At 38.7% G+C, this 27497-nt stretch overlaps 1 protein-coding gene across 13 annotated transcripts in view; it reads right to left on the reverse strand.

The window, feature by feature from the left end:
- Positions 1-27497, reverse strand: part of NUP98 (nucleoporin 98 and 96 precursor) — a 119854-nt gene that overhangs the window by 53942 nt on the left and 38415 nt on the right. For 9 of the 13 annotated variants that reach the window (XM_047690392.1, XM_047690390.1, XM_047690382.1 and 6 more), the window contains 4 exons: positions 22878-22970; positions 14580-14720; positions 6216-6349; positions 3211-3398 (listed from right to left, as the gene is read on the reverse strand). In XM_047690392.1, the coding sequence (XP_047546348.1) occupies positions 3211-3398; positions 6216-6349; positions 14580-14720; positions 22878-22970 (556 nt within the window). The remainder of the gene's footprint in view (positions 1-3210; positions 3399-6215; positions 6350-14579; positions 14721-22877; positions 22971-27497) is intronic. The other 4 variants (XM_047690394.1, XM_047690391.1, XM_047690395.1 and 1 more) reach the window with 2 other exon arrangements.

Below are 27497 nucleotides of genomic sequence, written 5' to 3' on the forward strand. Positions count from 1 at the left end.
CCTGGGTGGCTCAGTGGATTAAAGCCTCTGCCTTCAGCTCAGGTCATGATCCCAGGGTCCTGGGATCGAGCCCCATATCAGGCTCACTGCTCAGAGGGAGCCTGCTTCCCACTCTCTCTCTGTCTGCCTCTCTGCCTACTTGTGGATCTCTCTGTCAAATAAATAAATAAAATCTTTTAAAAAATTAAAAAAAACAAAAAAACAAAAAAAAAACCTAAGCTCAGGGTCAGGGTGCCTGGGTGGCTCAGTCAATGATTCCGGGGTCCTGGGACTGAGCCCTGCATCAGGTGGGCTCCCTGCTCGGCGGGAAGCCTGCTTCTCCCTCTCCAACTCCCCCTGCTGTGTTCCCTTTCTCACTGTGTCTGTCAAATAAATAAATAAAATCTTAAAACAAAAAACCCCAAAAACTAAGCTCAGGGGCATTCCAATTTTAAAAGGCTGAGAAGAGGAACCAGGAGATAGAAGGAACCACCAATACAGTAGGAAGAAAACTAGAAAAGGTTCCTGCAAGCCAATTAAAGAATCAAGGAAGGAGAGATGAACGCTCTACAGTTCTGATCCATTAAACAAAGACCGTTGAGAGGAAGAACAAAAATTGGGGCGCCTGGGTGGCTCAGTGGGTTAAGCCGCTGCCTTCGGCTCAGGTCATGATCCCAGGTCCTGGGTTCGAGCCCCACATTGGGCTTTCTGCTCAGCAGGGAGCCTGCTTCCTCCTCTCTCTCTGCCTGCCTCTCTGCCTACTTGTGATTTCTGTCAAATAAATAAAATCTTTAAAAAAAAAAAAAATGGACCAGGAAGGGGATACAAGTGGTATTATTAGCAAAATGCATATCTTCCCACCCTAATCCTTTCCGTGTCAAAGAAATTACTAAATACTGGGACATAAACATGAATAATACACTGTCCCTGTCTTCAAAATAATCCAATTATGTGCTAAGAAATGTATAAAATCAGACTTTTCCATTTTTTCGGAAGCAGTGCCCCCTAAATATAAATGTGTATGTACATACGTATATATAAATATATACATGTATGTGTATACATATATATGTATACATGTATATGTGTGCATATACACACATATATGTATGTATATGTATACATATACATACGTGTGTGTGTGTGTGTATATATATGATTTTATTTTTTATTTGAAAGAGAGAGTGAGCATAAGTGGGAGGTAAAGGAAAACAGGCTCCGCACAGAATGTGATGTAGAGCTCGATCCCATGACTATGCAATCATGACCTGAGCCAAAACCAAGTCAGCTGCTTAAATGACTGAGCCACCTAGGTGTCTCCCACTATGTTTTTTTTTTTTTTTTTAAGATTTTATTTATTTATTTGACAGAGAGAAATCACAAGTAGGCAGAGAGGCAGGCAGAGAGAGAGGAGGAAGCAGGCTCCCTGCTGAGCAGAAAGCCCGATGTGGGGCTCGAACCCAGGACCTGGGATCATGACCTGAGCCGAAGGCAGCAGCTTAACCCACTGAGCCACCCAGGCGCCCCTCTCCCACTATGTTTTTAAGGAAATAACAGAGTCATAATTTTTAACTTAGTAACATCGACAAATAAGAGCTGCAAATGATGAATTCCCATTTTTTCTCCGCTACTTACAAAAACAAAACCGTACTTTTCTTATTAGAAAATACCTGCTGTTAAAAAGCCTGTGTGTGGGGCGCCTGGGTGGCTCAGTGGGTTAAAGCCTCTGCCTTCGGCTCAGGTCATGATCCCAGGGTCCTGGGATCGAGCCTCGCGTCGGGCTCTCTGCTCAGCAGGGAGCCTGCTTCCTCCTCTCTCTCTCTGCCTGCCTCTCTGCCTACTTGTGATCTCTGTCTGTCAAATAAATAGATAAAATCTTAAAAAAAAAAAAAAAAAAAAAGCCTGTGTGTTTATATGTCTCGCTATGTATCTACAAAATAACCCAGAAATGAAACTCTGATGCTCTGAAACTGCATCTCCAAATGTTAACCACTGTTAACAGTTTGGCACATTTTTTTTTTCATTTTTTTCCCTGCATACATATCAACACTCTAGGAGATATTTGCTCTAATGCATAATTTAAATGTAATTTAAATACTTACCAGCAACTCTTCTACATACTTTATGTACTTTTTCCTATGTAATAACTATTGGTTCAATATCTGTATGTATGGGAATATAAAAATATATAGATATGGGGGCACCTGGGTGGCTCAGTGAGTTAAGCCTCTGCCTTTGACTCAGGTCATAATCTCAGAGTCCTGGGATCGAGCCCCACATAGGCTCTCTACTCAGCAGGGAGCCTGCTCCCCCCCAACCTCTCTCTCTCAGTCAAATAAATAAATAAAATCTTAAAAAATTTTTAAAAATGTAGATATATTCCTTTTAATTGGTTTGGCCAATATAAGTTTTAAGAAAAAAGTGTCTTGGGGCGCCTGGGTGGCTCAGTGGGTTAAGCCGCTGCCTTCGGCTCAGGTCATGATCTCAGGGTCCTGGGATCGTGTCCCGCATCGGGCTCCCTGCTGAGCAGAGAGCCTGCTTCCCTCTCTCTCTCTCTCTCTGCCTGCAAAAGATTACTCTCTTTCCCGCTCCATCTGCACAACCCCCCACGCCCCCACACCAGCTCATGCTCTCTCTCTCCAATAAATAAATAAACCTTAAGAAAAAAAAGAGTCCAGGCTACAGTATTAAAAAAAAAAAAAAAAAAGTGTCTTCTGCTTAAAACAAAATTATGTGAAGACCAAAATCTCAAAATAAAACAAAAAACCTGCATATGTAAAACTAGAAGTATATTAATAAAAATATTTTTATGTTAACGATGGTCATCCCTGAGAATGATTATGCCACTTTTATTATTTGTGATATTCTCTATTTTTCAAATTAAAAACAAGGGCGCCCGGGTGGCTCAGCTGGTTAAATGTCTGACTCTTGATTTTGCCTCAGGTCATGATCTCATGGGTCATGGGACAGAGCCCCAGGTCAAGTCACCCCCCCCCACCCCCAGGATTTGGGCTCTGTTTTAAGTGGAGCTTGCTTGAAGACTCTCCCCCTGCCCCTTCCCCTACTCGAGCGTGCCCATGCTCTTTCTCTCTCTAACATAAACAGATAAATCTTTAAACAAACAAAACCCTAAACTTTTAACATTTGTACTGCCTTCAGGAAAATAAATATATATCTTATACTTAGTTTAAATTAATATTTACATTTAATTTATGTTGAAAATAAACTCACTTGGGCATGAATGCTCCATTGGCTAAGGATGGCTCATCGTCATCTAACCCATCAAAGAGATGTGACTTGGCTGTGCCTGTTGTTTGTAAAGCCTTTGGTCGAACTCTGGTGGCAGGGCGGGGTGTTAGTTTATAATGAGTAGGTGTAGTGAGAGCCTTCTGGGCTGCTGGATTTGTTGGTTTCAATCTCTGAAAAACAAAAGCAAGTAAAGCTCCAGTTTAACTTAAATGTATTATTTGGCCTTAAAAATTCTTAGAACAGAGTTCAAATATCTCTGCCATTGACCCAGCTAGATACCTGTTTATTTTTCAACTAAACCAAAAATCTTAAGCTTCAAAGTAAAAGGACATGCACCCATGAAGTAATATTCAATTTCTGTGCAATCCAAATCACTCTGGGAAAAAAAAATTAGTATTAGCTCACATTTATTAAGCATTTAGTAAATGCTGATATTTGCCATGAGTCAAAAACTAAGTACTGGCAATAAAAATAATGAAATAATTTTCCCTGATTTCTGAGGAAATTACAAGTTTGTAGAAGAGACACATAACTAAAACAAGACTTCAGGTTGATTTTGATGGCACCTTTATTATGTTTTTACAACATCTGCAGGATGTTATATATTTGTTTTTCTTAACATTATACATGGGATTATATGACCACTTGAAACAACAACGTCTAACATAATAAAACCTTGTCATAGTTTATGTTTCTCTTTACAGTACAGACTGTTTACACTTCAGCAACAATGAATCTTCCTAGATCTTTTTTGTGATCTCTCACAATTGTGTGCCCCTGCTTGGGATGTCTTGACCTACATCTACCAAATTCTCCATATATACTCAAAAAAAGTTAAATGTTACCTCTTTTTTGCAAAGCCTTATCAAACTCACCCAAAAATCTACACTCTCCCTTAACATGATATTCACCACTATAACATATTCTATTGAGGGGAGTTTAGTGTATCTACTAAGTTGTGTAAGAATCACCACTAAGTCCAGAACATTCCCCTCACTCCAACAAGAAATGCTGTGCCTCCCAATTCTACCCCTTACTCTAGGCAAACATGAATCCCCTTTGTCTCAATAAATTTGCCTAGTAGGCATTTTATATAAATGGAATCATGTGGCCTCTTGTGTCGGGTTTCTTTCACATAGCATAATGTTTTCAAGGTTCATCCATGTTAGACGGAACATGTTATCAGTATTTCATTCCTTTTTATGACTGAAAGATATTTCATCTTGTGTGTGTGTATGTACATACATATATATACATACACACACACACACATACATACACACACACAACATTTTGTTTATCCATTCATCAGCTGACGGGCTATTTTACTACTGTATTTATTATACTGAGCTTGAGTAAATTTAAACACATTAACAGATCCAATCTTTCTCATTAAGTAAATAGCAAGCTCTTAGAAGATGTTCTTGTTTTCGTTTTGTATCCTCAGCAGTAAACACAGTGACTAGCACATACTTAGGCCTATGATTATGCTGCACAAATAACAAATAATTTTCTTTTCTTTTCTTTTTAAAAGTAGGCTCCACGTCCAGCACAGAGCCCAGTGCAGGGCTTGAACTCATGATCCTAAGGGTGAGATCAAAAGTCAGACACTAAGGAGCCTGGGCAGCTAGTGGTTTAATCCTCTGCCTTCGGCTCAGGTCATGATCCCAGAGTCCTGGGATCAAGCCCCGAATTGGTCTCTCTGCTCAGCAGGGAGCCTGCTTCCTCCTCTCTCTCTGCCTACCTGTGATCTCTGTCAAATAAAATCTTAAAAAAAAAAAAAAAGTCAGACACTTAAATGACTTCCCACAAATAATTTTCATCTAAGCAAAACTTACATTTATACAGCAGGGTTAAAAAGTACTTTAAATTCCTATCTTACTTCTCTTTATAACTAGCTATAAGGTAATTCAAGAACCAGTTAAGGAAGAAGTGAGATGACATAAATAACTGAATAACAGTATCTGTAGACTGACTTATTAGAAGCCAGGCATGCATTATCTCATTTAATGCTCAACATTAGACAGTATTACTATTCCCATTTTACAAATGAAGAAACACATTTGGAGGCAACAAGATACCCTCAAGGGGCGCCTGGGTGGCTCAGTGGGTTGAGGCCTCTGCCTTCAGCTCAGGTCATGATTCCCGGGTCCTGGGATCGAGCCCCACATCGGACTCTCTCTGCTCAGCAGGGAGCTTGCTTCCTCCTCTCTCTGCCTGCCTCTCTGCCTACTTGTGATCCCTATCTTTCAAATAAATAAATAAAATCTTAAAAAAAAAAAAAAAAAAGATACCCTCAAGGCCTTGGATTGTACAAAGTAACACAAGGATTAAACAGACCAAAGCCTACTTTTAATGCACACCACAGCGAGAAGATCATCTCAGAGCATAAAAAATTAAGACAAAGTTAAGTGTAGAAACCAGAAGAAAAGATTTTGCTATGCCATTTAAGAACATCTTGATTTTAGGAAAATCAGCCTCTCTGAGCCTGGGTTTGCTCAACTATAAAATGGGAATAATAATACATGCCTTGGGTGCCTGGGTGGCTCAGTGGTTTAAAGCCTCTGCCTTCAGCTCAGGTCATGATCCCAGAGTTCTGGGATCGAGCCCCACATTGGGCTCTCTGCTCAGCAGGGAGTCTGCTCCCTCCCCTGCCCCCGGCCTGCCTCTCTGTCTACTTGTGATCTCTGTCAAATAAATAAATAAAATCTTTAAAAAAATAATAATAATACATGCCTTATTTCAGGTATTGAAAAGTCTCAGCCCTCACCTCCAGTCCAGTGTTTATTTCACTGTTTTAGTCATGCTGCCTTCCAGATACAGCAAACATAATGTATCTCCTGACTCAGTGAAAAGCATAGATAATGTATCTTTAAAACTTACTTATACCTAGCTTTGTTTAGATTCTATATGTAAGAAATTATATTCTGCAGATTTAGTTTCTCTTGATCTGAGAATAAACTTCACAAAAGCATCCTTAAATTTACCTCTTCTTTCTTCTTAGGGTCTGACATGGGATTCCGGAAGAGAGGAGAGTCTCCAAAAGGTGAGTACGTTAAACTATTGATGTGCTGTTGGAGAACAGCTTGCTGGGCAGCAGAAGCATTGGGATCGGTCAGAGCTTTTTGAAAAAAAAAGAAAAGAGAAGGCAAGATGTCAGTCTAGGGATCCAATGCAGTTATAGCAAGAGAACACAGAATCATTTTGGAGAGGTCTTCAAAACGTTCAGACTCACTCAATGGCATTATTGGTGGAGTGCAGAGGAGCAAACTGTGAAGAAAATTAACAGTCAAACTAATGAGTAAAAGAATCGAAGAGGCATTTCATAAGAGACAACACACACAAAATTCATTGTCACTAATAATCAATGAAATGAAATTTAAAACAACCTTGAAGAAATATTTTATATCTACCTCATTATCTATCAGTGCCACAGCTATATGAAAAGAATTATAGTCTTCACTTCTACAAACATTATAAATTGTCTTACTCTGTCTAAAAGAAACAAAAAGACCGTACACAAACAAATACTATTTTTGTATTTTTTTAACCTACTCATTTCAATCATGGAAATTTAACCCCAGGGTTTAATTAAACTAGAAACAAAGAAATGTTAGTAAATATTCAATAAATATTGTCTGTAATTGTTACAACTTCGAAACAACCTATATCCAACATTAACAGTTGTAAAAATCAAGCTACATCAACATGATGGGTTAAATAGTTATTCAAAGGAAATATCTTTGGTTTAATTTAGGAAGTAAAAATTCCAGAATAAAAAATATTAAGTACACTAAGACTATCAAGTAAGAAAGGGGCAAACAAAAAATGGAAATGGCTGTTAAGTTTATTATTTACATTTAATATGCATATTATATTCAAGTAAAAATTGAAAGAAAAAATATCACTAAAGAAAATTAGTCTAATTTTCTTTTAAAGTGTGAAAACACGTAATTATTCACAGAGAATTTAGGGAATAGACAAGGAATGATGATCTATAATCACACAGTAAAAAACAAACAAGAAAACCCCTGCAACTATTTGTGTTATACCCTGACTGAAGAAACTCCAAAATATTTCCAAAAATACTGACTAAAAAAAATTAAATCATACCTAAGTCACTTTAGAGATAAAAATGCTTTCTTCCTTTATAAGTGTTTAAAACATGGCTAATGCCAAAATACAGTGAGATAATTTACACTGAAGGAGTCCCATAAACAAAACATTTGGAAAAAAACACACAGTAGCAGCAAAAACAACAAACACCGGACAGCTAAAGCTAAATTAGCGAAAAAGGGGTAAATCTACCTTAGTCAAATTAAGCTTTCTTAAAATCAGCTGTATTAATTAAATACTAAAATACTGTATGCTAATATGTAAGGAGAGAGTACAAGTTTGCTCAAGACTGTGAAACCCAGAGTACCTGGGTGGCTCAGTTGGTTAAGCAACTGCCTTTTGCTCAGGTCAGGATCCCAGACTCCAGGGATAGAGTCCTGCATCTGGCTCCCAGCTCCACAGGGAGTCTGCTTCTCCCTCTTATCTCCTCCTCTCTCATGCTTTCTCTCACTCTCTCCCTCTCTCAGATGGACAAATAAAATCTTAAAAAAAAAAAAAAGACTAAGTAACCCAGAGATGTCATTTTAAAGAGCATATAGCAAATCATCATGTATTCAGAAAGTTCTGAAATCCAATTTAAGTATCAGTGAGAAAAAAATATAAAAAAGTAGCTTTGGTACAAAGTGCCACACAGTAACAGCATAATGTTATTATATGGACTATTCAAGGAGACTCAAGAAAACCTGCATGCTTTTATAAGAATTCTAATATTCACTAGTCAGTCTGTTACTTGACAGGCAATTATCCATCAAAAATAACACTGACCTGCACAACCTGATCCCACCATTAACAAGTATAATAGGTCACCCTATCTGGGCTTACTCAAGAGAGTAAGAACTCCTTTTACAAATCCAAACGTAATTAGAAAAGTGTGTGAACAGGATGTTCTTATTTTTCTATGTTTAAATATGAAATGTTCTCTAAGTTAACTGTATTACTTAAAATATAGGTAAGAGAGCTGATATGTTAGCAAAAAGCATAAGCACTAGTTGTTTTATTTATGTTTTATGTTTGTGTTATATTCAATTCTGGTCACAATAATTTGAAAATATACTGAAAAGCCACATCATGACCAAATGATTAAAGGGGACGGGAAAAAGTATAAAAAATAAAGTCTGAGAACAGAAAAACTTGATGATATTTTATCTGGAGAAAGATAATACGGTTACTGCAAACAAACTGTAACAGACCGGTTTGCTTAGCTTGGGAGGTAAAAGTAGAATCACTGAATGGTAATTCTATGGAGTCATGTTTTGGTTTCTAAACAACCTAAATAAAACAATGGATGAGATTGACTTGGAAAACTGTAACTGAGGAACTCCCACATTAAGACAGAATTCACATTAGCTCTAAAGCACCTTCGAACAAACATCCTATGATTCCTTTTCTTTGGTTTCTACTATTAACAGAGAAAGATAATTATCATATGATCTCACTGATATGAGGAATTTGAGAAACAAGACAGAGGATCATAGGGGGAGGGAAAATGAAACAAGACGAAACCAGAGGGAGACAAACCATAAGAGAATCTTAATCTCAGGAAACAAACTAAGGGTTGCTGGAGGGGTTAGAGGTGGGAGGGATGAGGGGGCTGGGTGATGGGACATTGGGGAGGGTGTATGTCAAGGTTGAGTGCTGTGAACTGTGTAAGACTGATGAATCATAGACCTGTACCCCTGAAACAAGTAATACATTATATTCTAAAAGGGAATACAGCTACTTTTAAATGTGTGGTAACAGTACCATATGGAACTGTAATATCAAATGCTCATATCAAGAACTTTTTTTTTTTTAAGATTTTTTTTTTTTTAAAATTTGACAGAGAGATCACAAGCAGGCAGAGAGAGAGGAGGAAGCAGGCTCCCTGCTGAGCAGAGAGCCTGATGCGGGGCTCGACCCCAGGACTCTGAGATCCTGACCTGAGCCGAAGGCAGCGGCCCAACCCACTGAGCCACCCAGGTGCCCCCATATCAAGAACTTTTAATTGACTTTAGGAAAAGACGAATTATCAAAAATCATTCAGGGGGTGCCTGGCTGGCTCAGTTAGAAGTTAATGCTACTCCTAATCTTGGGGTTGTAAGTTCAAGCCCCAAAGTTGGATATAGAATTTACTTAAATAAATAAAACTTTAGAAAAAAGTTTAAAAACCCAGTGGGGCGCCTGGGTGGCTTAGTCAGTTAAACGTCTGCCTTCAGGTCAGGTCATGATCCCAGGGTCCTAGGACTGAGCCCCACATGGGGCTTCCTGCTCAGTGGGGAGCCTGCTTCTCTCCCTCTCACTCCTCCTGCTTGTGCTTTCTCTCTCTCTCTTTCTAATAAATAAATAAAATTTGGGGGCGCCTGGGTGGCTCAATGGGTTGGGCCTCTGCCTTCAGCTCAGGTCATGATCCCAGGGTCCTGGGATCGAGCCCCGCATTGGGCTCTCTGCTCAGCAGGGGGCCTGCTTCCTCCTCCCTCTATGGCTGCCTCTGCCTACTTGTGCTCTCTCTCTCTGTCAAATAAATAAGTAAAATCTTAAAAATAAATAAATAAATAAAATCTTAAAAAGAGAAAAAGAAAGAAAGAAAGAAAGAACGAACACTGGGTGCCTGGGTGGCTCAGTCCGTTCGACGTGTCTGCCTTCGGGGGCTCCTGGGTGGCTCAGTGTGTTGAAGCCTCTGCCTTCGGCTCAGGTCATGGTCCCAGGGTTCTGGGATGGAGTCCCAAATCGGTCTCCCTGCTCAGTGGGGGAACCTGCTTCTTTCTCCCTCTGCCTCTCTCTCTCTCATGGGTAAATATATTTTTAAAAATCTTTAAAAAAATTTTAAAAACCCAAACTATTCAAAACACTACCATCTAAAAATGGCAGTTTACAATATTTATGGTATATCCTTCTATTGAAAACAACTAAAACTAAGGAATATAAAAAAAAGTGAAAATATCTTTTAACAATAAAGTTGATTCTAATGTTCACACAAATCAGTTAGACTTTTAATTCACCTCAACACCAAAGATCTAAGTAAAATCTGTTTTTTTTTTTTTTTTAAGGAAGATTTTATTTATTTGAGTGGGGGGGGAGAAAGAGAGTACATGTGCATGCACAAACAGTAAGAAAGTACAGAGGGAGAGGGAGAAGCAGGCTCCCCACAGAGCAAGAAGCCCAATGCAGGGCTCAATCCCAGGACACCAGGATCATGACCTGAGCCAAAGGCAGATGCTTAACCAACTGAGCTGCCCAGGTGCCCCTAAGTAAAATCTACGTTTAAAACAAAAAAATATATATATCTATAACCCACAATGACAAAGAATGGGACATAACAAATGAACAGAAGAGAAAATGTAACAAATTTCTAGGGGAAAGAAGTGGACAAAGGAGTGACAAAGCAGGATAGAGCAAAGTATAGCTTAGAGTACATTCAAAGGGTATAAGAGCCCAAGGTGGAGCATACCTGCCCTGTAGAATCCCAGAAAGATTAGGGATTCAATGACACCAAGTTCGATGAAGTGAGACTAAAAGCAGGAGAGATGAAACAATGCAAAGTACATACACAAAACACCCATACCTTCATCCTCTTAATCCCTGATCCTCAACAGATAAGCCAAACATCAGAGAGTGTGCCTCTGATGAAACCAAGTTAACACACGGAAAGAACAAGGGCAGCTAGTTTCAGTACTTGCATCATCCCAGAGCTAAGAATGTAGCATTCTAACAATCAGAGGACCCGTGGATAATAGTTGGTTCCTGAATTACTTACCTTAAAGTGAAACTTACTGGTAAACAAGCTCTACTCATATACATACAATGTCAGTAAGCTTTTTATTATTTTATTCTTGAATATGAATGGTAAAGATCATAGAGCATTAAAGAGTAGGACCAAAGCAAAAATAATCCTGAAGATTTAAGGCACAGAAAAATCCTAAAAAAAATTTTTAACGCCAGTTAACAAAGTTTCAAGAAAAAATTGCATCTAAGAACCGGATGCTTGAGAAAGGGAACTTTCAGAAATGAGAAAGAATTCTTTTAAGTTGAAAAAAAGAATTCAAAAGGATGATTTACAAGACATTCAGAAACCTCCTGAAAAATACAAAGTTTAAAAATCAAGCATTAAGACAGAAATGGTGCACATGAGTTGCTCAGCTGGTTAAGTGTCTGACTCTTGATCTTGGCTCAGGTCATGATCTCAGGGTTGTGAGATCAAGCCCCAAGTCAGGCTCCGGGCTGGGCGTAGAGCCTGCTTAAGAATCTTCCTGACATGGGGAGGGTATGTGATATGGTGACTGCGATGAAGTGTGTAAGCCTGACGATTCACAGACCTGTACCCCTGGGGCAAATAATACATACTATGTTAGTAAAAATAATAATTTAAAAAAAATTATTAAAAAAAAAAAGAATCTGACAAAGCATAAGAGACTCTTTCTTTAAATTAACATTATCATATATTATTAGCCCCAGGGATACAGGTTTGTGAATCATCAGGCTTACACATTTCACAGCACTCACCATAGCACATACCCTCCCCAATGTCCAAAACCCAACCACCCTCTCCATAACTCCCGCCCCCAGGGCAACCCTCAGTTTGTTTTGTGAGATTAAGAGTCTCTTATGGTTTGTCTCCCTCCCGATCCGATCTTGTTTCATTTTTTCCTTCCCTACCCCCCAGACCCCCCACTTTGCCTCTCAAATTCCTCCTATCAGGGAAATCATATGATAATTGTCTTTCTCTGATTGACTTATTTCGCTCAGCATAATACTCTCTAGTTCCAGGCACGTCGTTACAAATGGCAAGATTTCATTTCTTTTGATGGCTGCATAGTATTCCATTGTGTATATATATCACCTCTTCTTTATCCATTCATCTGTTGATGGACATCTAGGATCTTTCCATGCTTTGGCTATTGTGGACACTGGTGCTATAAACATTTGGGTGCACGTGCCCCTTTGGATCACTACATTTGTATCTTTAGGGTAAATACCCAGTAGTACAATTGCTGGGTCGTAGGGTAGCTCTATTTTCAACTTTTTGAGGAACCTCCAGGCTGTTTTCCAGAGAGGCTACACCACTCTGGAATTCCCACTAACAGTGTAGGAGGGTTCCCCTTTCTCTGCATCCTCACCAGCATCTGTTGTTTCCTGACTTGTTAATTTTAGCCATTCTGACTGGTGTGAGAGGTGGATCGCTTTCCCTGATGCCAACTGATGTGGAGCAATTTTTCATGTGTCTGTTGGCCATAAGAAACTCTTAATCTCGGGAAACAAAACAGGGTTGCTGGAGTGGAGGGGTGTAGGAGGGATGGGGTGGCTGGGTGATGAACTCTGGGGAGGGTATGTGCTATGGTGAGCACAAAAAATTGTGTAAGACTGATGAATCACAGACCTGTAGCCCTGAAACAAATAATACATTGTATGTTAATAAAAAAAAAAAAAAAAGAAAAAAGAATCTCTCTCTCCCCTGCCCCTCTCCCCACACTAAATAAATAAATAAATAAATCTTTAAAAAAAAAAAAAAAAGAGTATAAGCAATTCAGTGAAATTTCAGGACAAAGGGAAAATCCTAAATGCTTGTGGGGGTAGTAGCTGAACAAGTCTCAAGAATCAGAAAGGCATCAGACTTCTCATCATATAATGGTTAATGCAAGCAATATAGTCCAAGTTCTGGGATAAATTTTCACACTAGAATTCCCTAACATTAAAGCATGAGGAACAAAAAAAGGTATTTTCAGACCTATAAGTGATCAAAGTTTACCCTTCACATACACTTTACTTAAAAACACATTCCAGACAATTCAGGAAATAAATAAAAGGGGAAAACCTACACCTAGGACAGAGCAGTTCCCACTAAGTAGACTTGAAGGGAATAATGGAAGCGATGATGAAGGCCTACGGAATAATCAAGAGTTCACACTGCTGCAGGGGGCAATGACGTATCCAAAGTAAAAGAATTCTGATACCATTCTTAAGAATTTGAACCAATTTAGGAAGGTAATAAGAGCAGGTAATCCAAGGGGGAAAAAGAATTACAAATTCCAGGAGAACAAAAAAGCTATATAAAAAAAGTGTTTATGTGGCTGGGCAGCAATATTTTCACAGTTGTGATAATATGCTGTGTTCACATTTACAACTTTTAAACTATTCTTTTTTTTTTTTTTTTAAGATTTTATTTATTTATTTGACAGAGAGAGATCACAAGCAGGCAGAGAGGCAGGCAGAGAGAGAGGAGGAAGCAGGCTCCCTGCTGAGCAGAGAGCCCGATGCGGGGCTCGATCCCAGGACCCTGAGATCATGACCTGAGCCGAAGGCAGCGGCCCAACCCACTGAGCCACCCAGGCACCCCTTAAACTATTCTTTTATCAGAGAAAAGATGAAGGTAATAATTATAGGACAGAATACATTATCATTGTTATCAATATGAAAATATACAGATGGCAAAAGAAGAAATGAGGAAAAAAAAGAAGGGTAAGAAAGGGCACTAATACTCTTACTTATCAAGGGGACTGAAGAAATACTCAGTTGACAGAATAAGTAGAAGTATGTAGGGACATGGCTTAAATTTGCAAAAGGCTTATTCAAATGTGGTACACAGATCATGACAATATGGGAGATGAACTTCATCATACATCTTTCTCTTGCTCTCTCTCATTCACTCACTCTATTTATGCCAGGTGATAATGGTTTTTGTTTTTTTTAATCTCCAAAGAACAAATTTCTTTTAAAAAGACATTTAAGCTAAAAAGTTAATTTTAAGTTAAAAATAATAACAACAGAGGTAGGAGGCAGAGAGGGCAAAAACTAGAAAAGGGTATTCAAATGAATGAAGTATAAAAGACACTCCAGTAGAGAAAACTAAACTAAGGTATTTAGTAACATAGCTCTATTAGGAGAAGTGAATAAAGAACACAGGTAGGTAGTAAGTGAGCTCTATTTCTCATCTATCATTAACAAGTTAAATTTACTTAAGACTTAATAAATAAAGCACAACACAGCAACATAAGCAAATCATTTAGAGATACTTAACTATAAACCAGGAAACAAAGTGGCAGTAACAAAGCAGTCTTTTTAGGGGACCAGGCCTGGGAGTGGGGAAGCAGAAAATGCCAGGATCCATTGCAAGCCCTTCTGCACCACATGACTATTAAGTGATGTGTTTCTGTGTACTGCTTTGGTAGGGGTGGGATGGACTGGGAGGAAAATCAGGTCACCAAGTCAAGTTTTAGCAAGAAATAAATGGAGTAAAGCTTTCTAAAGTGACTGACACTTACCTACTGGGGCCTGGGGGGCTCCAAAGCCCAAAGTGGCTGTCGTAGTATTAAATCCAGGGGCCCCAAAGGCTCCTGTACCAAGAGGCCCTCCGATCTTAGGTTGGTTGTTCCCAAACAAAGATGCCTGTCCAGCACCAAGAGCTATGGAGACAAGAGGAAAGAAAAAGTGCCACAGGAGATCCTTTGAATGTTATGCCAGAGGTCAGTTACTTAAAAATATAATACATTTGGAAACTTCATAATGACCACTCATTTCAACAAGAGGTAATACAGTAAATGCTAATTATTGCCAGGCACTGGGCTGAGTACATTATATACATCAGAGGCAAAATATTTAACCTCTCTGTGCTTCAGTTTCCTCAACTATAACATGAGATAGTAATACATAGGTATTTATCCTAAGGCTAAAATGAATAAACACATATTAAGCATTTAAAAGAGGACTGGTAGATACTAATACTCATTAAATATTAGCTAGTATCTCAATTAATCTTCATAAGCCCGAAGTAGGAAATATCCACATTTAACAGATGAGAAAACTGAGGATTTAGTAATCAACTCAATGTCATAAATGTAATAAATGGTGAAAACAAGGTTCAAACCTTGGTGCATCTGCCAATACAATTAGGGTTCTTAATTGCTACACTACAGTAATATAGAGTTTGAAAGAATTTAAAAAAATAATCAAGTCTCCTTAAATTCCAGTATTTGCAAATCAAAAAATGAAGCTGAACCAATCACAATGCCATCTTTTTGACTAACATACAGGCTAAACTATAGAAAACCAAACCTGATACATCTTCTTTGAACGGTGAGCAAGAAAAGTAATATTTTCAAATATGCCATCTCATGAAAACTACTTTATACCAAGATAAACGTTTTGTTTTCTAAAAAGCTAAACAGGAGCACCTGGTTGGCTTAGTTGGAAGAGCATGCAATTCTTGATCTTGGGGTTGTGAGTTAAAGCCTCACTTGGAATACAGAGATTAAGTAAGTAAGAAAAAAAAAAAGAAAGAAAACTAAATGCCTTGTGATGTGCTTACCAAGCAGACTCAAGTTTCATCATGAATCAGACCAGATGGAATAAAAACTTATTTTCACTAAGGGGAAACCCACTGCAGAAACTTATGTTTTAAATCTTAATGAATTTTGCTTATGGATCTTATTGTTGGCAGTGAAAATGGGGTAAATTTGTTTAGAATAAATTATTGGCATAAATTTTTTTTTTAAATTTCCATCCCCTCCTGCTGAAAAAGTTACCGGCAATTTAGAAGATCTAAAGTTCCAAAAAAAAAAAAAAAAAGAAGATCTAAAGTTCCTTTAAAGCAACAATGAAGTGAGATGAAAATCAAAATACTTAAGAGGTCAAAAATATTGAGGGACACCAGGGTGGCTCAGTCAGTTAAGCTTCTGACTTTTTTTTTTTTTTTTAAGACTTTATTTATTTATTTGACAGATAGAGGTCACAAGTAGGCAGAGAGGCAGGCAGAGAGAGAGGAGGAAGCAGGCTCCCTGCCGAGCAGAGAGCCCGATATGGGGCTCGATCCCAGGATCCCGAGACCATGACCCGAGCCGAAGGCAGAGGCTTTAACCCACTGAGCCACCCAGGCGCCCCAGCTTCTGACTCTTGATTTTAGCTCAGGTCACGGTCTCAGGGTGTGAAATAAAGCCCCCCATTGGGCTCTGTGCTTGCTCAGTGTGCAGCCTGCTTGAGATTCTCTCTCCCTCTCCACTTGCTTGCACTCTAAGTAAAATCTTAAAAAAAAAACAAAAAAAAAACTGCTCAGAGATTATGATTAAAAAAAAAAAAAAAAAAAATGAGGGGCGCCTGGGTGGCTCAGTGGGTTAAGCCCCTGCCTTCGGCTCAGGTCATGATCTCAGGGTCCTGGGATCGAGTCCCGCATCGGGCTCTCTGCTCAGCAGGGAGCCTGCTTCCCTCTCTCTCTCTCTCTCTCTCTCTCTCTGCCTGCCTGTCTACTTGTGATCTCTCTCTGTCAAATAAATAAATAAAATCTTTAAAAAAAAAAAAAAAAAAAAAAAAGGAAAGACAGGAACTCTATACTCAGAGATTCCATACAATATAAATTAGTGAGGGTAACTACTGAATGGACAAAACATTACTTAACTGTATAACCTCATTATTGACAAGAAAACAACAATGAAGCAAAGGGATTATTTCTCCCAAATCCCAGCTTTGGAACAGGAAATGAGACTCCTTTTTTTTTTTTTTTTAAAGATTTTATTTATTTATTTGACAGAGAGAGATCACAAGCAGGCAGAGAGAGAGGAGGAAGCAGGTTCCCTGCTGAGCAGAGCCCGATGCGGGGCTCAATCCCAGGACACTGAGATCATGACCTGAGCCGAAGGCAGCGGCTTAACCCACTGAGCCACCCAGGCGCCCCAGGAAATGAGACTCCTTTTAACGTTCCAAACCATTAGAAATTGCTGAAAATTCCAAGAAAAACTGAAATTACTTCCTTGAAGGACATAGTTTACAGCACAAATTTCAGAATTCTTTATTTTTCCAGGGAACAAATAGCTCTTTACCCCCTGAACAAAAATTTAAAAGAAACCCCAATATATAAATTAGACAGGGACACCAGGGTGGCTCAGTCAGTTAAAGCATCTGCGTTTGGCTCAGGTCATAATCCCAGGGGCCTGGGATCAAGTCCAGCACCAGGATCCTTGCTCAGTGGGGAGCCTGCTTCTCCCTCTGTCTGCCACAACCCACTGCTTGTGCACTTTCTCTGACAAATAAAGAAAATCTTTTAAAAAGATAAAACATAAAAAAATAAAATGGACAAAAACTTCTCATCTGAATGGGTGTGTATTTCCCTCACCTTTGTAGCAATCCTGGATGAAAAACCATAAAAGCCTAAAATTCACTGTTATTTCAATAACCCCTCAAAAGGGCACCTGGGTGACTCAGTGGGTTAAGCTTCTGCCTTCGGCTCGGGTCATGATCTCAGGGTCTGGGATCGAGCCCCGCATCGGGCTCTCTGCTCAGGGGGGAGCCTGCTTCCCCACCTCTCTCTCTGCCTGTCTCTCTGCCTACTTGTGATTCTCTGTCAAATAAATAAAATCTTAAAAAACAAACAAATGGGGGGCCTGGGTGGCTCAGTGGGTTAAGCCGCTGCCTTCGGCTCGGGTCATGATCTCAGGGTCCTGGGATCGAGCCCCGCATCGGGCTCTCTGCTCAGCGGGGAGCCTGCTTCCTCCTCTCTCTCTGCCTGCCTCTCTGCCTGCTTGTGATCTCTCTGTCAAATAAATAAATAAAATCTTTAAAAAAACAAACAAACAAACAAACAAAAAAAGAACAAAAAAGGCATTGGGAGGTTCAGGTGACCTGGAAAAAGAGTGTCATAAAGTGACCTGCCTGCATATTGTTCCAATTTATTAATGGAAAAATATGTATTTTATCCAGATCTATCTCCTATTATGCAAGTGGATTTTTATGCTTAATGAAAGGGACTTACTAATAGTCCACAAGTTAATGTCAATTTATGAAAGGTGGTATATTTATAACTAGTTGTAGGAATCATAAAGCAGAAATATGGAGGGCACCATAGTACTAGCAGCCCTAGAAACTCCAAAGATGCTCAAGAGAAAAGCAAAAATGGTTATATTCCTTTTGAGATCTTCTAATAAACTTTAAAATTTAATTTTATTTATGGTATCTTTTACTTTGGGTAATTTTTCTGTGTATACCTTAGTATAACAATGAACTTTACTAGATGTACCTTTAAATTTATTACTTCATGGAAAATTAAGAACTAAAATGTCTTTTTTTTTTTTAAACGATTTTATTTATTTATTTAACAGAGATCACAAGTAGGCAGAGAGGCAGGCAGTGAGAGAGAGAGAGAGGAGGAAGCAGGCTCCCCGCCAAGCAGAGAGCCTGATGCGGGACTCGATTCCAGGACCCTGAGATCATGACGAGAGCCGAAGGCTGAAGCTTTAACCCACTGAGCCACCGAGGCGCCCCAAGAACTAAAATTTCTTAATATTACCAGGTAATTACCGAGAAAATGCCATACTATTGATAGTGCCAATGAGAGTTAATATCACTGTCAAATCACAAACTTACACTCCCATGATTTAATGAGTGTTCTTTAGTCTGAGCACATCAGGTGGGAAAATATCACACACCAAAGAATAACATAAAATGTTTTACAGGAAAATTTGTTATTAGGAAATTTTACTGAGGTAGGAGTCTGAATCTCCATCACTCAAAACAAAAGGAATATGAATCTCTATCACTCAAGACGAAAGGTGCACAGGAACACCCACTTAGCTAATGCCCCAAAAAGACATCACCCAAAGCTACAGTGCTCTTCTGCTTGTGATGTCAGGAAATGTACAGGTCATGAACGTGGGTATTTACATATAACTCTCTCCAGACACACTGCTCTCAAAGCCTGAAGTCTGCTTTAGCAGAGGTGATCATCAAAGAATTCTAACAGTATAGGCAAAGTGGTTCACAGAACTCTCATTTCCCTACATGATCTACCTGCTGCAAAGGTTAGAGGTGTAAAATTCTTTACTGATTATATTCAGGTTTTAGTTTAGACAAACAAAGCATGAATGAGGGATATATAACAATAGTAAAAATGTTATCTCTTATCTCTGAGGTAGAATGATTTAAGGAAAACTGAATATACTCAAATAAATGAAAAGGTTGAGATATTACATTATTGTGGAAGAGAAGATAATAGCACTAGAAAAAAGTTGTAAGACATTATATAATTTGGACTATAAGAGAAGGCACTGCTAATAAACTGCAAGACCTAGAAGCCAAAAGGAAAGAACGACAACTTTAACCACATAAAAATGAAACCTGTACCCGATGATACCATAAAATTAAATGATAAACTTAAAGGCTTGGTGGAAATATCTCTAAAAGACATTACAGTAGCATCTTACCCGAGTTTTAGGTTTAAGGTTCACAAATTGTCTAGGGTCAAAACTACCCTTGAAAAAGCTTGTAACTTGCCCACATCAAAGCTAATTTTCCCTCCAAGATTAGAAGAGGACACTGATGTCAGATGATACATTTTTTTTTTTTTAAGATTTTATTTATTTATTTGACAGAGAGATCACAAGCAGGCAGAGAGGCAGGCAGAGAGAGGAGGAAGCAGGCTCCCTGCTGAGCAGAGAGCCCGATGCGGGGCTCGATCCCAGAACCCCGAGATCATGACCTGAGCCGAAGGCAGCGGCTTAACCCACTGAGCCACCCAGGCGCCCCCAGATGATACATTTTGCTTAAGTTCAGGGTTCATGCTACACAAAAAACTAGAGCTTTTTAATTTTTATTTCTTGTAAAATATATGTAATAGAATTTGGGTAAGTTAAAAAGCTCAAATAAAACTCTACCGTACAACCCAAAAGAGTTAACATCCACAACACATAAAGAACTCTCAAAAACAGATTAAGAAACAATGATCAAACATTATGAACAGGGAATTAAAAGATTCAAATGGCCAGTAAACATACATAAGGGTATCCTTCACCAGTGATCAGTGAAGTGCAAATTAGAATACATCAATTTCCACTATCATACATGTAAAGATGAAGAAGTCCAATGATATGGAAAGGCATGGGAAAAATGAGCGCTTTTATACAATGAGAGCAAAAATTCATACTGGCATTCTTTTTGGAAGGTAAATCCATAAGACTGACCAATATGTGTGTATCTTCTGACCCAATTCCAACTATCAATTCCATAGTAATACTAACACATACAAAATTATGTAACAAAGATCTTCATTATTGCATTGCTAATAATATCAAATAACTCAAATGTCTACTAAAAGGAAAAGTGAATTATGGTATATGTATGCATTTACGTACCACGTGTACAGATGCACATATACACACAGTGGAATACTAAACAGCTATTTTTAAGGAAAAAAGAGTAAGTTAGATCTATACATACCGACCGAAGAAAAAAATATATGCCCAAAATGTCATGGGAAATGAAAAAATGAAATACAGAATACCATGTAAGGCAGTTGCTTTCAGTTTGAAACATTTTTGACTGTAGCACACAATATGAAATACAGAGACCCATAACACACATAACTGAAACAAAAATTAAATGATATTTAACCATACTTTGTACAATGATTTTTGCATTCTAATATTTTTGTCCTTAAATGCTATCTTTATAGCGCTGTTTAAATATCACATCCAACTAATGTATTTCAGCCTTTGGTTTAAAAAAACCACTCATGTAGGATATGGTTTTCTATTTAAGAATATAATAAAAAGGGGGCCTCAGTGGCTCAGTCAGTTAAGAATCTGTCTTCGGATAGGGTCATGGTCCCAGGGTCCAGGGATCAGGTCCCACATCAGGCTCCCTGCTCAGTGGGGAGCCTGCTTCTCCCTCTGCCTCTGCTCCTTCTCCCTGCTCGTGCCCTCTCTCTCAAAAATAAAATTAAAAAATACATAAAACACACACCAAATACAACTGTGTATGTGTATGTACATTTGAAAAATTTATAAAATGAAAAAAACTGTACAAAATGTGCATAAAGGAGTCTGACAAGAACATGCCAAACTTTCAATAGCTGTTACTTCACAACTGAAATATGCTGACTTATCATGATACTTCCGTAATGTTGAAATTTTTTTAAAGCACTTATATCTTTTATCTGAAAAAGAAAATGGGGAGGCGCCTGGGTGGCTCAGCGCATTGAGCCTCTGCCTTCAGCGCAGGTCATGACCACAGGGTCCTGTGATCGAGCCCTGCATTGGGCTCTCTGCTCAGCAGGGAGCCTGCTTCCCCCTCTATCTTTGCCTGCCTCTCTGCCTACTTGTAATCTCTCTGTCAAATAAATAAATAAAATCTTAAAAATAAAAAAAGAAAAGAAAATGGAAGGAAGTAGCCTGGGTGGCTCAGTTGACTTAAGCAACTGCCTTCAGCTCTGGTCATGATCCTAGAGTTCCAGGATCGAGTCTGGCATGGGGCTCCCTGTCTGCTTCTTCCTCTGACCCCCCTCTTCTCATGCTCGCTCTCCCTCTCTCATTCTGTCTCTCAAATGAATAAATAAAATCTTAAAAAAAGAGAGAGATGACAGATAAATGATCAGAGCACATAAGCAAAGACAACAGATAACTGGACAGTGGAAACAGAAACCATGGAAATAAGTGGTTTGCAACTAAATGACCACAAACCCATGGTCAGATGACTTGGGAAACAAACAAAATTACATGCTTTAAAAACCTCGTTGATTGGGGCGCCTGGGTGGCTCAGTGGGTTAAAGCCTCTGCCCTTGGCTCAGGTCATGATCCCAGGGTCCTGGGATCAAGCCCCACATCGGGCTCTCTGCTCAGTAGGGAGCCTACATCCTCCTCTCTCTGCCTGCTTCTCTGTCTACTTGTGATCTCTGTCTGTCAAATAAATAAATAAATAAAATCTTTAAAAAAAAAAAAAACCTCGTTGAAACTGTACATGCTAAGGCACTTATTCATTTTTATGACCAATACTACTCTTATTATTGCTTAAAACAGTTTGGCAGGCAGAAGGGTCAATGTCTTCAAAGGCACTAAAAAATAATTGACAATAGTAGGAAGAGAGACAAAGGTGTCATAGCCCTACATGAAGGTGGAAAGAACCGACAGGTATGCACAGACCTTATAAAACCTATTTGCTAATTACTTTAACTAATGCTCTTACTGTTCTCTTTTACTATTACAGTTATCAGCCTTACTTGATTAACAGTTCAAAGTCTCAAATGCGTGCCTGTTACAAAGGCAGCAGGAGGAAAATGAAAGTTAATAATGCCATCATACTGCCAAGTCTCACATTAAATACTAAAAACTCCCAGATAGACTGGGACTATCAGAAGACAAACATCTTGGGCGCCTGGGTGGCTCAGTGGATTACGCCTCTGCCTTCAGCTAAGGTCATGATCTCAGGGTCCTGGGATCGAGCCCCAAATCAGGCTCTTTGGTCAGCAGGGAGCCTGCTTCCCCCGCCCCTCTCTGCCTGCCTCTCTGCCTACTTGTGATCTCTCTCTGTCAAATTAAGAAAAAAAAAAAAAAAAAAATTACCAAAAAAAAAAAGGAAGACAAATATTTTATAGAAAGGGAAGCATACAACTTTTAAGGTAAAATGTCCAAATGTTTTGAAACCTGGTAAAGCAAAACTGTTGGGAATGTTTTGTTAAGTCCAATTGTAAAAATGCAAATCTAGGCCTTTTATTCTCAGGCATAAGATCAAACAGAGGTCTTAAGTCCCAGCAATTAGAAAGCCAAGTTCTGTCACTTCCTATATCTCATGGTACAGTTCCTTACCTGTTCCAAATCCTGCACCAAGCCCAGTTCCCAGAGTCCCAGGTCCTGGTTTACTTCCAAAAATACTACTCCCACTGGTATTTGTGCCAAAACCTAGAAGGACAAAAGAATAAGTGGGCTGTACTTTTAACATAACTCTCAATTTCCTATTCAAGGGAATTTTTAAAAAGGCAGTCTGACTCGAAGCTTTGCATCCTGTCAGTTATTAATATTTAGAACTCATAAATGGTAAGGTAACTTAACCTTTTTAAATGAATTTTAATTTTGATGCCTATGAACATACCCCCAAATCTTCCTACTTATGTTTCAGACATCCATTTAAGCAAAGTGATTGTGCTTGAGCATACACATTCCCTTTGTTCAGGGCTTCAAACCTATTTTTCATGTCTAATTAATGGAAGAAAAATACATCTCCTCAAACTTTCACTAAAAATAAGACAGTCAGGGTGCCTAACTGGTTCAGTCAGTAGAGGATGTAGCTATTGACCTCAGGGTCATGAATTTAAGGCCCACAATGGGTAGAGATTACTTAAATAAATAAACCTTAAAAAATACATATATATACGTGTGTGTGTGTTTTGTGGGGGTGTGTATGTTTGTGTGTGTGTATATATATACATATATGTGTGTGTGTGTGTGTGTGTGTATATATATATATATATAAATAAAGTAAGACAATTCAAAGACAACTAAAGCAGCTAAGGTTCTTGCTAATAGAAATTCACCTATAAAAATCTCTACAGTAGTTTTGGTTTTGAACAGGTATCAGCAGTAATGTGTGGCTGGCTGATCACACAGGAGGAACTTAAATGGTGTCATATCAATTAGCTCATAGGAGCACTCAAGGACTCAACTAGTTGGTATTAAAAGAAAATAATCTATTAATAACTTTTCTTGGGTTAAATTGTTGCATTATCAGATGATGGGAGTTAGACAAATAATCCTCCTTCACTATGACTTCACATCTAAAGAAAATCCTATGATTCCCCCTTGAAAATCCACAGGTTTCACCAAAAGACACCTAAACTACATTCTTGCTATTATTTCCCTTGTGTTCAAATATGTCCATGAAGTTTCTGCACTCCTTTTGGAGCTCAACAGCACATGAGCGTATCATTAATTTTTTTTTAAATAAAGATTTTATCATTAAGTAACCTCTACACCCAACATGGGGCTCGAAATCAAGACCCCAAGATCAAGAGTTGCATACTCCAGGGGCACCTGGGTGGCTCAGTCAGCTGAGCATCTGACTCTTTGTTTTGGCTCACGTCATGATCTCACGGGTTATGGGATCAGGCCTGCACTGGCTCCACACTTGGCAGGAATCCGCTTGAGGATTCTCTCCTTCTGCTCCTTCCCCAACTCACTCGAGAGCACGTGTGTGCGCAAACACGTGCTCTCTCGCTCTCTCTCTCAAATAAATAGATAAATCTCTAAAAAAGAAAAAGAGCTGCATGCTCTACTGAGCCAGACAGGCGTCCATCATTAATCTCTTTGATTAAGGGGGGAAATAAAAATCAATCACTGACCAGCAAACCTTGTTCATGGAACACTTGGAAGTCTTTTTTAAAAGGTACCATGGAGGGGGATTAAGTACTAAAGATAGCAGAGTAAAGAGAGTATTCTGATAGGACACTATCACCAACTAAGAATGTTGCACTTAGTCATGCCAATATTTGGATTAATTATCTCAATGAAATCAATTTAAAAAGTTGAAATATTTAAGCAGTTCAAAAATATATTTCTAATGTCACTTAAAAATGCAAGGAATCTGACATAATCTGCTACATTTAATAATTCATACATTCATTAAAAATTATCTTCAACTGCACTAATTATTAGCCATGCCACAAAATGGGAATACTGCTACTCAAGCACAGTATTTTTTAAAGAAAAAAAAATGGGAAAAATGTACTTGGAGATACTTTGTTCTTTTGAGTTAAAATTTAACCAGAAAGGATCTTCCAGCCCCGTAAACAGCAGAAAATACGATACTTGTGAACTACCTCAAACCCACACAAGGGAAACAGTCCCAACTTACACTGTTTATACCACACATTTCCTCCGATTCTTACTGACAAAAGTTGATCAACTCTGTTATTTCAAAACAATTTTTAAGTGAAAATTAGTGGTCAATTAATTTACAACAAAGAAGTCAAGAATATACAATAGGGAAGGATGATCTCTCCAATTAATGGTGCTGGGAAAACTGGACAGCAAAAGAATGAAACTGGACCACCATCTTACACCATAAACAAAAATTAAAGACTTGAACTGTAAGACCTGAAAGTATAAAGCCACCAAAGAGAAAACATGGGCGGTAAGCTCCTGAACACCTGTCTTAGCAATAATTTTTTGGATTTGACACCAAAAGCAAAGGCGACAAAAGCAGAAATAAACAACTGGGAATACATCAAACTAAAAAACTTCTGTACAGCAAAGGAAACCATCAACAAATGAAAAGGTAACCTACTGAATAGGGGGAAATATTTGCAAATCATACATCTCATAAGAGGTTAATATCCAAATATATTAAGAACTCAATCCAACAGCAAAAACACAATTAAAATTGGGCAGAGGATCTGAGTAGACCTCTTTACAAAGACACGCAAGTGGCAAAAGACATACGCAAAGATGCTCAACATCATTAATCATCAGGAAAATGTAAATCAAAACCACAACGAGATATCCCCTCGACCTTCAGAATGGCTATTATCAAAAAGACAAAAAATAAGTGTTGGTGAAAATGTGGAGAAAAGGGAACTCTTGGAACACTGTTGGTAAGCATGCAAACTGCTGTAGACACTCTGGGAAACAGTACACAAAGTCCTCAAAAATTAAAAAATATAAATTCCATTATGATCTAGCAATCCTACTTTTGGCTATTTATCCAAAAGAAAACAAAAAAAAACTAACCCAGGAAGATATATGCACCCCCATATTCACTGCAGCATTATTTACAATAGCCAAAATACAGGAAATAACCTAAGTAGCCACTGATGGATAAACAGATAAAGATGTGCCATATACATACAATGGAATATTATTCAGCTATAAGGACAATGAAATCTTGCCATCTGTGACAACATGGATGGAATTTGAAAGCATTATGCTAAGTGAAATAAGCCATACAGAGAAAGACAAATATATTCTACATGATCTCACTTATATGTGTAATGTCATAAAACACACACAAAAAACCAACTTATAGATACAGACAATAGACTGGTGGTTGCCAGAAGAAGGTGATAGGGGATGGGTGAAATGGGTGAAAGGGGATCTAAAGGTACAAACTTCCAGTTATAAAATAAGTAAGTCGGGCGCCTGGGTGGCTCAGTGGGTTGGGCCGCTGACTTCGGCTCAGGTCATGGTCCCAGAGTCCTGGGATCGAGTCCCGCATCGGGCTCGCTGCTCGGCAGGAGGCCTGCTTCCCTTCCTCTCTCTCTGCCTGCCTCTCTGCCTACTTGTGATCTCTCTCTGTCAAATAAATAAATAAAATCTTTAAAAAAAATAATAATTATTTAAAAAAATAATAATAAAATAAGTAAGTCATGGAGGAGTGCCTGGGTGGCTCAGTGGGTTAAGCCTCTGTCTTTGGCTCAGATCATGATCTCAGGGTCCTGGGATCTAGCCCCAAATCCGGCTCTCTGCTAGGTGCGGAGCCTGCTTCCCCCACCACCCCGCCCCCCTCTCTGCCTGCCTCTCTGCCTACTTGAGATCTCTGTCAAATAAATAAATAACATCTTTAAAAAAAAAAAATAAGTAAGTCATGGAGATGTAATATATATGGCACGGTGACCATATTAAATACTGTCTTGCATATTTGAAAGTTGCTAAAATAGTAAATACTAAAAGTTATCACACACACACAAAAAAGTATAACTATGTATGCTAACAGATGTTAACTAGTCCCTATTATGGTGATCACAATACACAGAAAATTTATTGCGCAGCACCATCTTTTTTTTTTTTTTTTTTAAGATTTTTATTTATTTATTTGACAGAGAGAAATCACAAGTAGGCAGAGAGGCAGGCAGAGAGAGAGGAGGAAGCAGGCTCCCTGCTGAGCAGAAAGCCCAATGCGGGGCTTGAACCCAGGACCTGGGATCATGACCCGAGCCGAAGGCAGCAGCTCAACCCACTGAGCCACCCAGGCGCCCCAGCCCAGCACCATCTTATCAATACCCAAAGAATCAACCTTATTAAACTGTTGCTCACAAGTGTTGACATAATTCCTCTCGAAACAATTCTACTCCTCCATTCATTCAGAAATTCAGACACTAACTGATACTCACTTTATCTTAAATTCATCCTTCCCAGGAATAATTATTTACTAAGAAAATGAGCTAATGACTCTAAAGAATGCCTTAAGGATCTCTCGACACCTGCTGAAGCAGCAGGTAACCCAACCTTTAACTCCGTGAATTAATCACCAGCCAAATGAAACAGAATCCCATAATGGAAGTGTGACTAACAATAATACAATGATGCTCTAAATCTTTGTATAATCTTACCCCATTTCCAGATTTGTTATGTGGCTTATTTTCAAATCAGAAGACTGTCCACAAACTCAAAACTGATAGCTTCCCAAGAAAACAAGAGTATCAAAGAAAGCCTTAC

This window comes from Lutra lutra, chromosome 10, assembly GCF_902655055.1.
Source record: "Lutra lutra chromosome 10, mLutLut1.2, whole genome shotgun sequence".
NCBI lineage: Eukaryota > Metazoa > Chordata > Mammalia > Carnivora > Mustelidae > Lutra > Lutra lutra.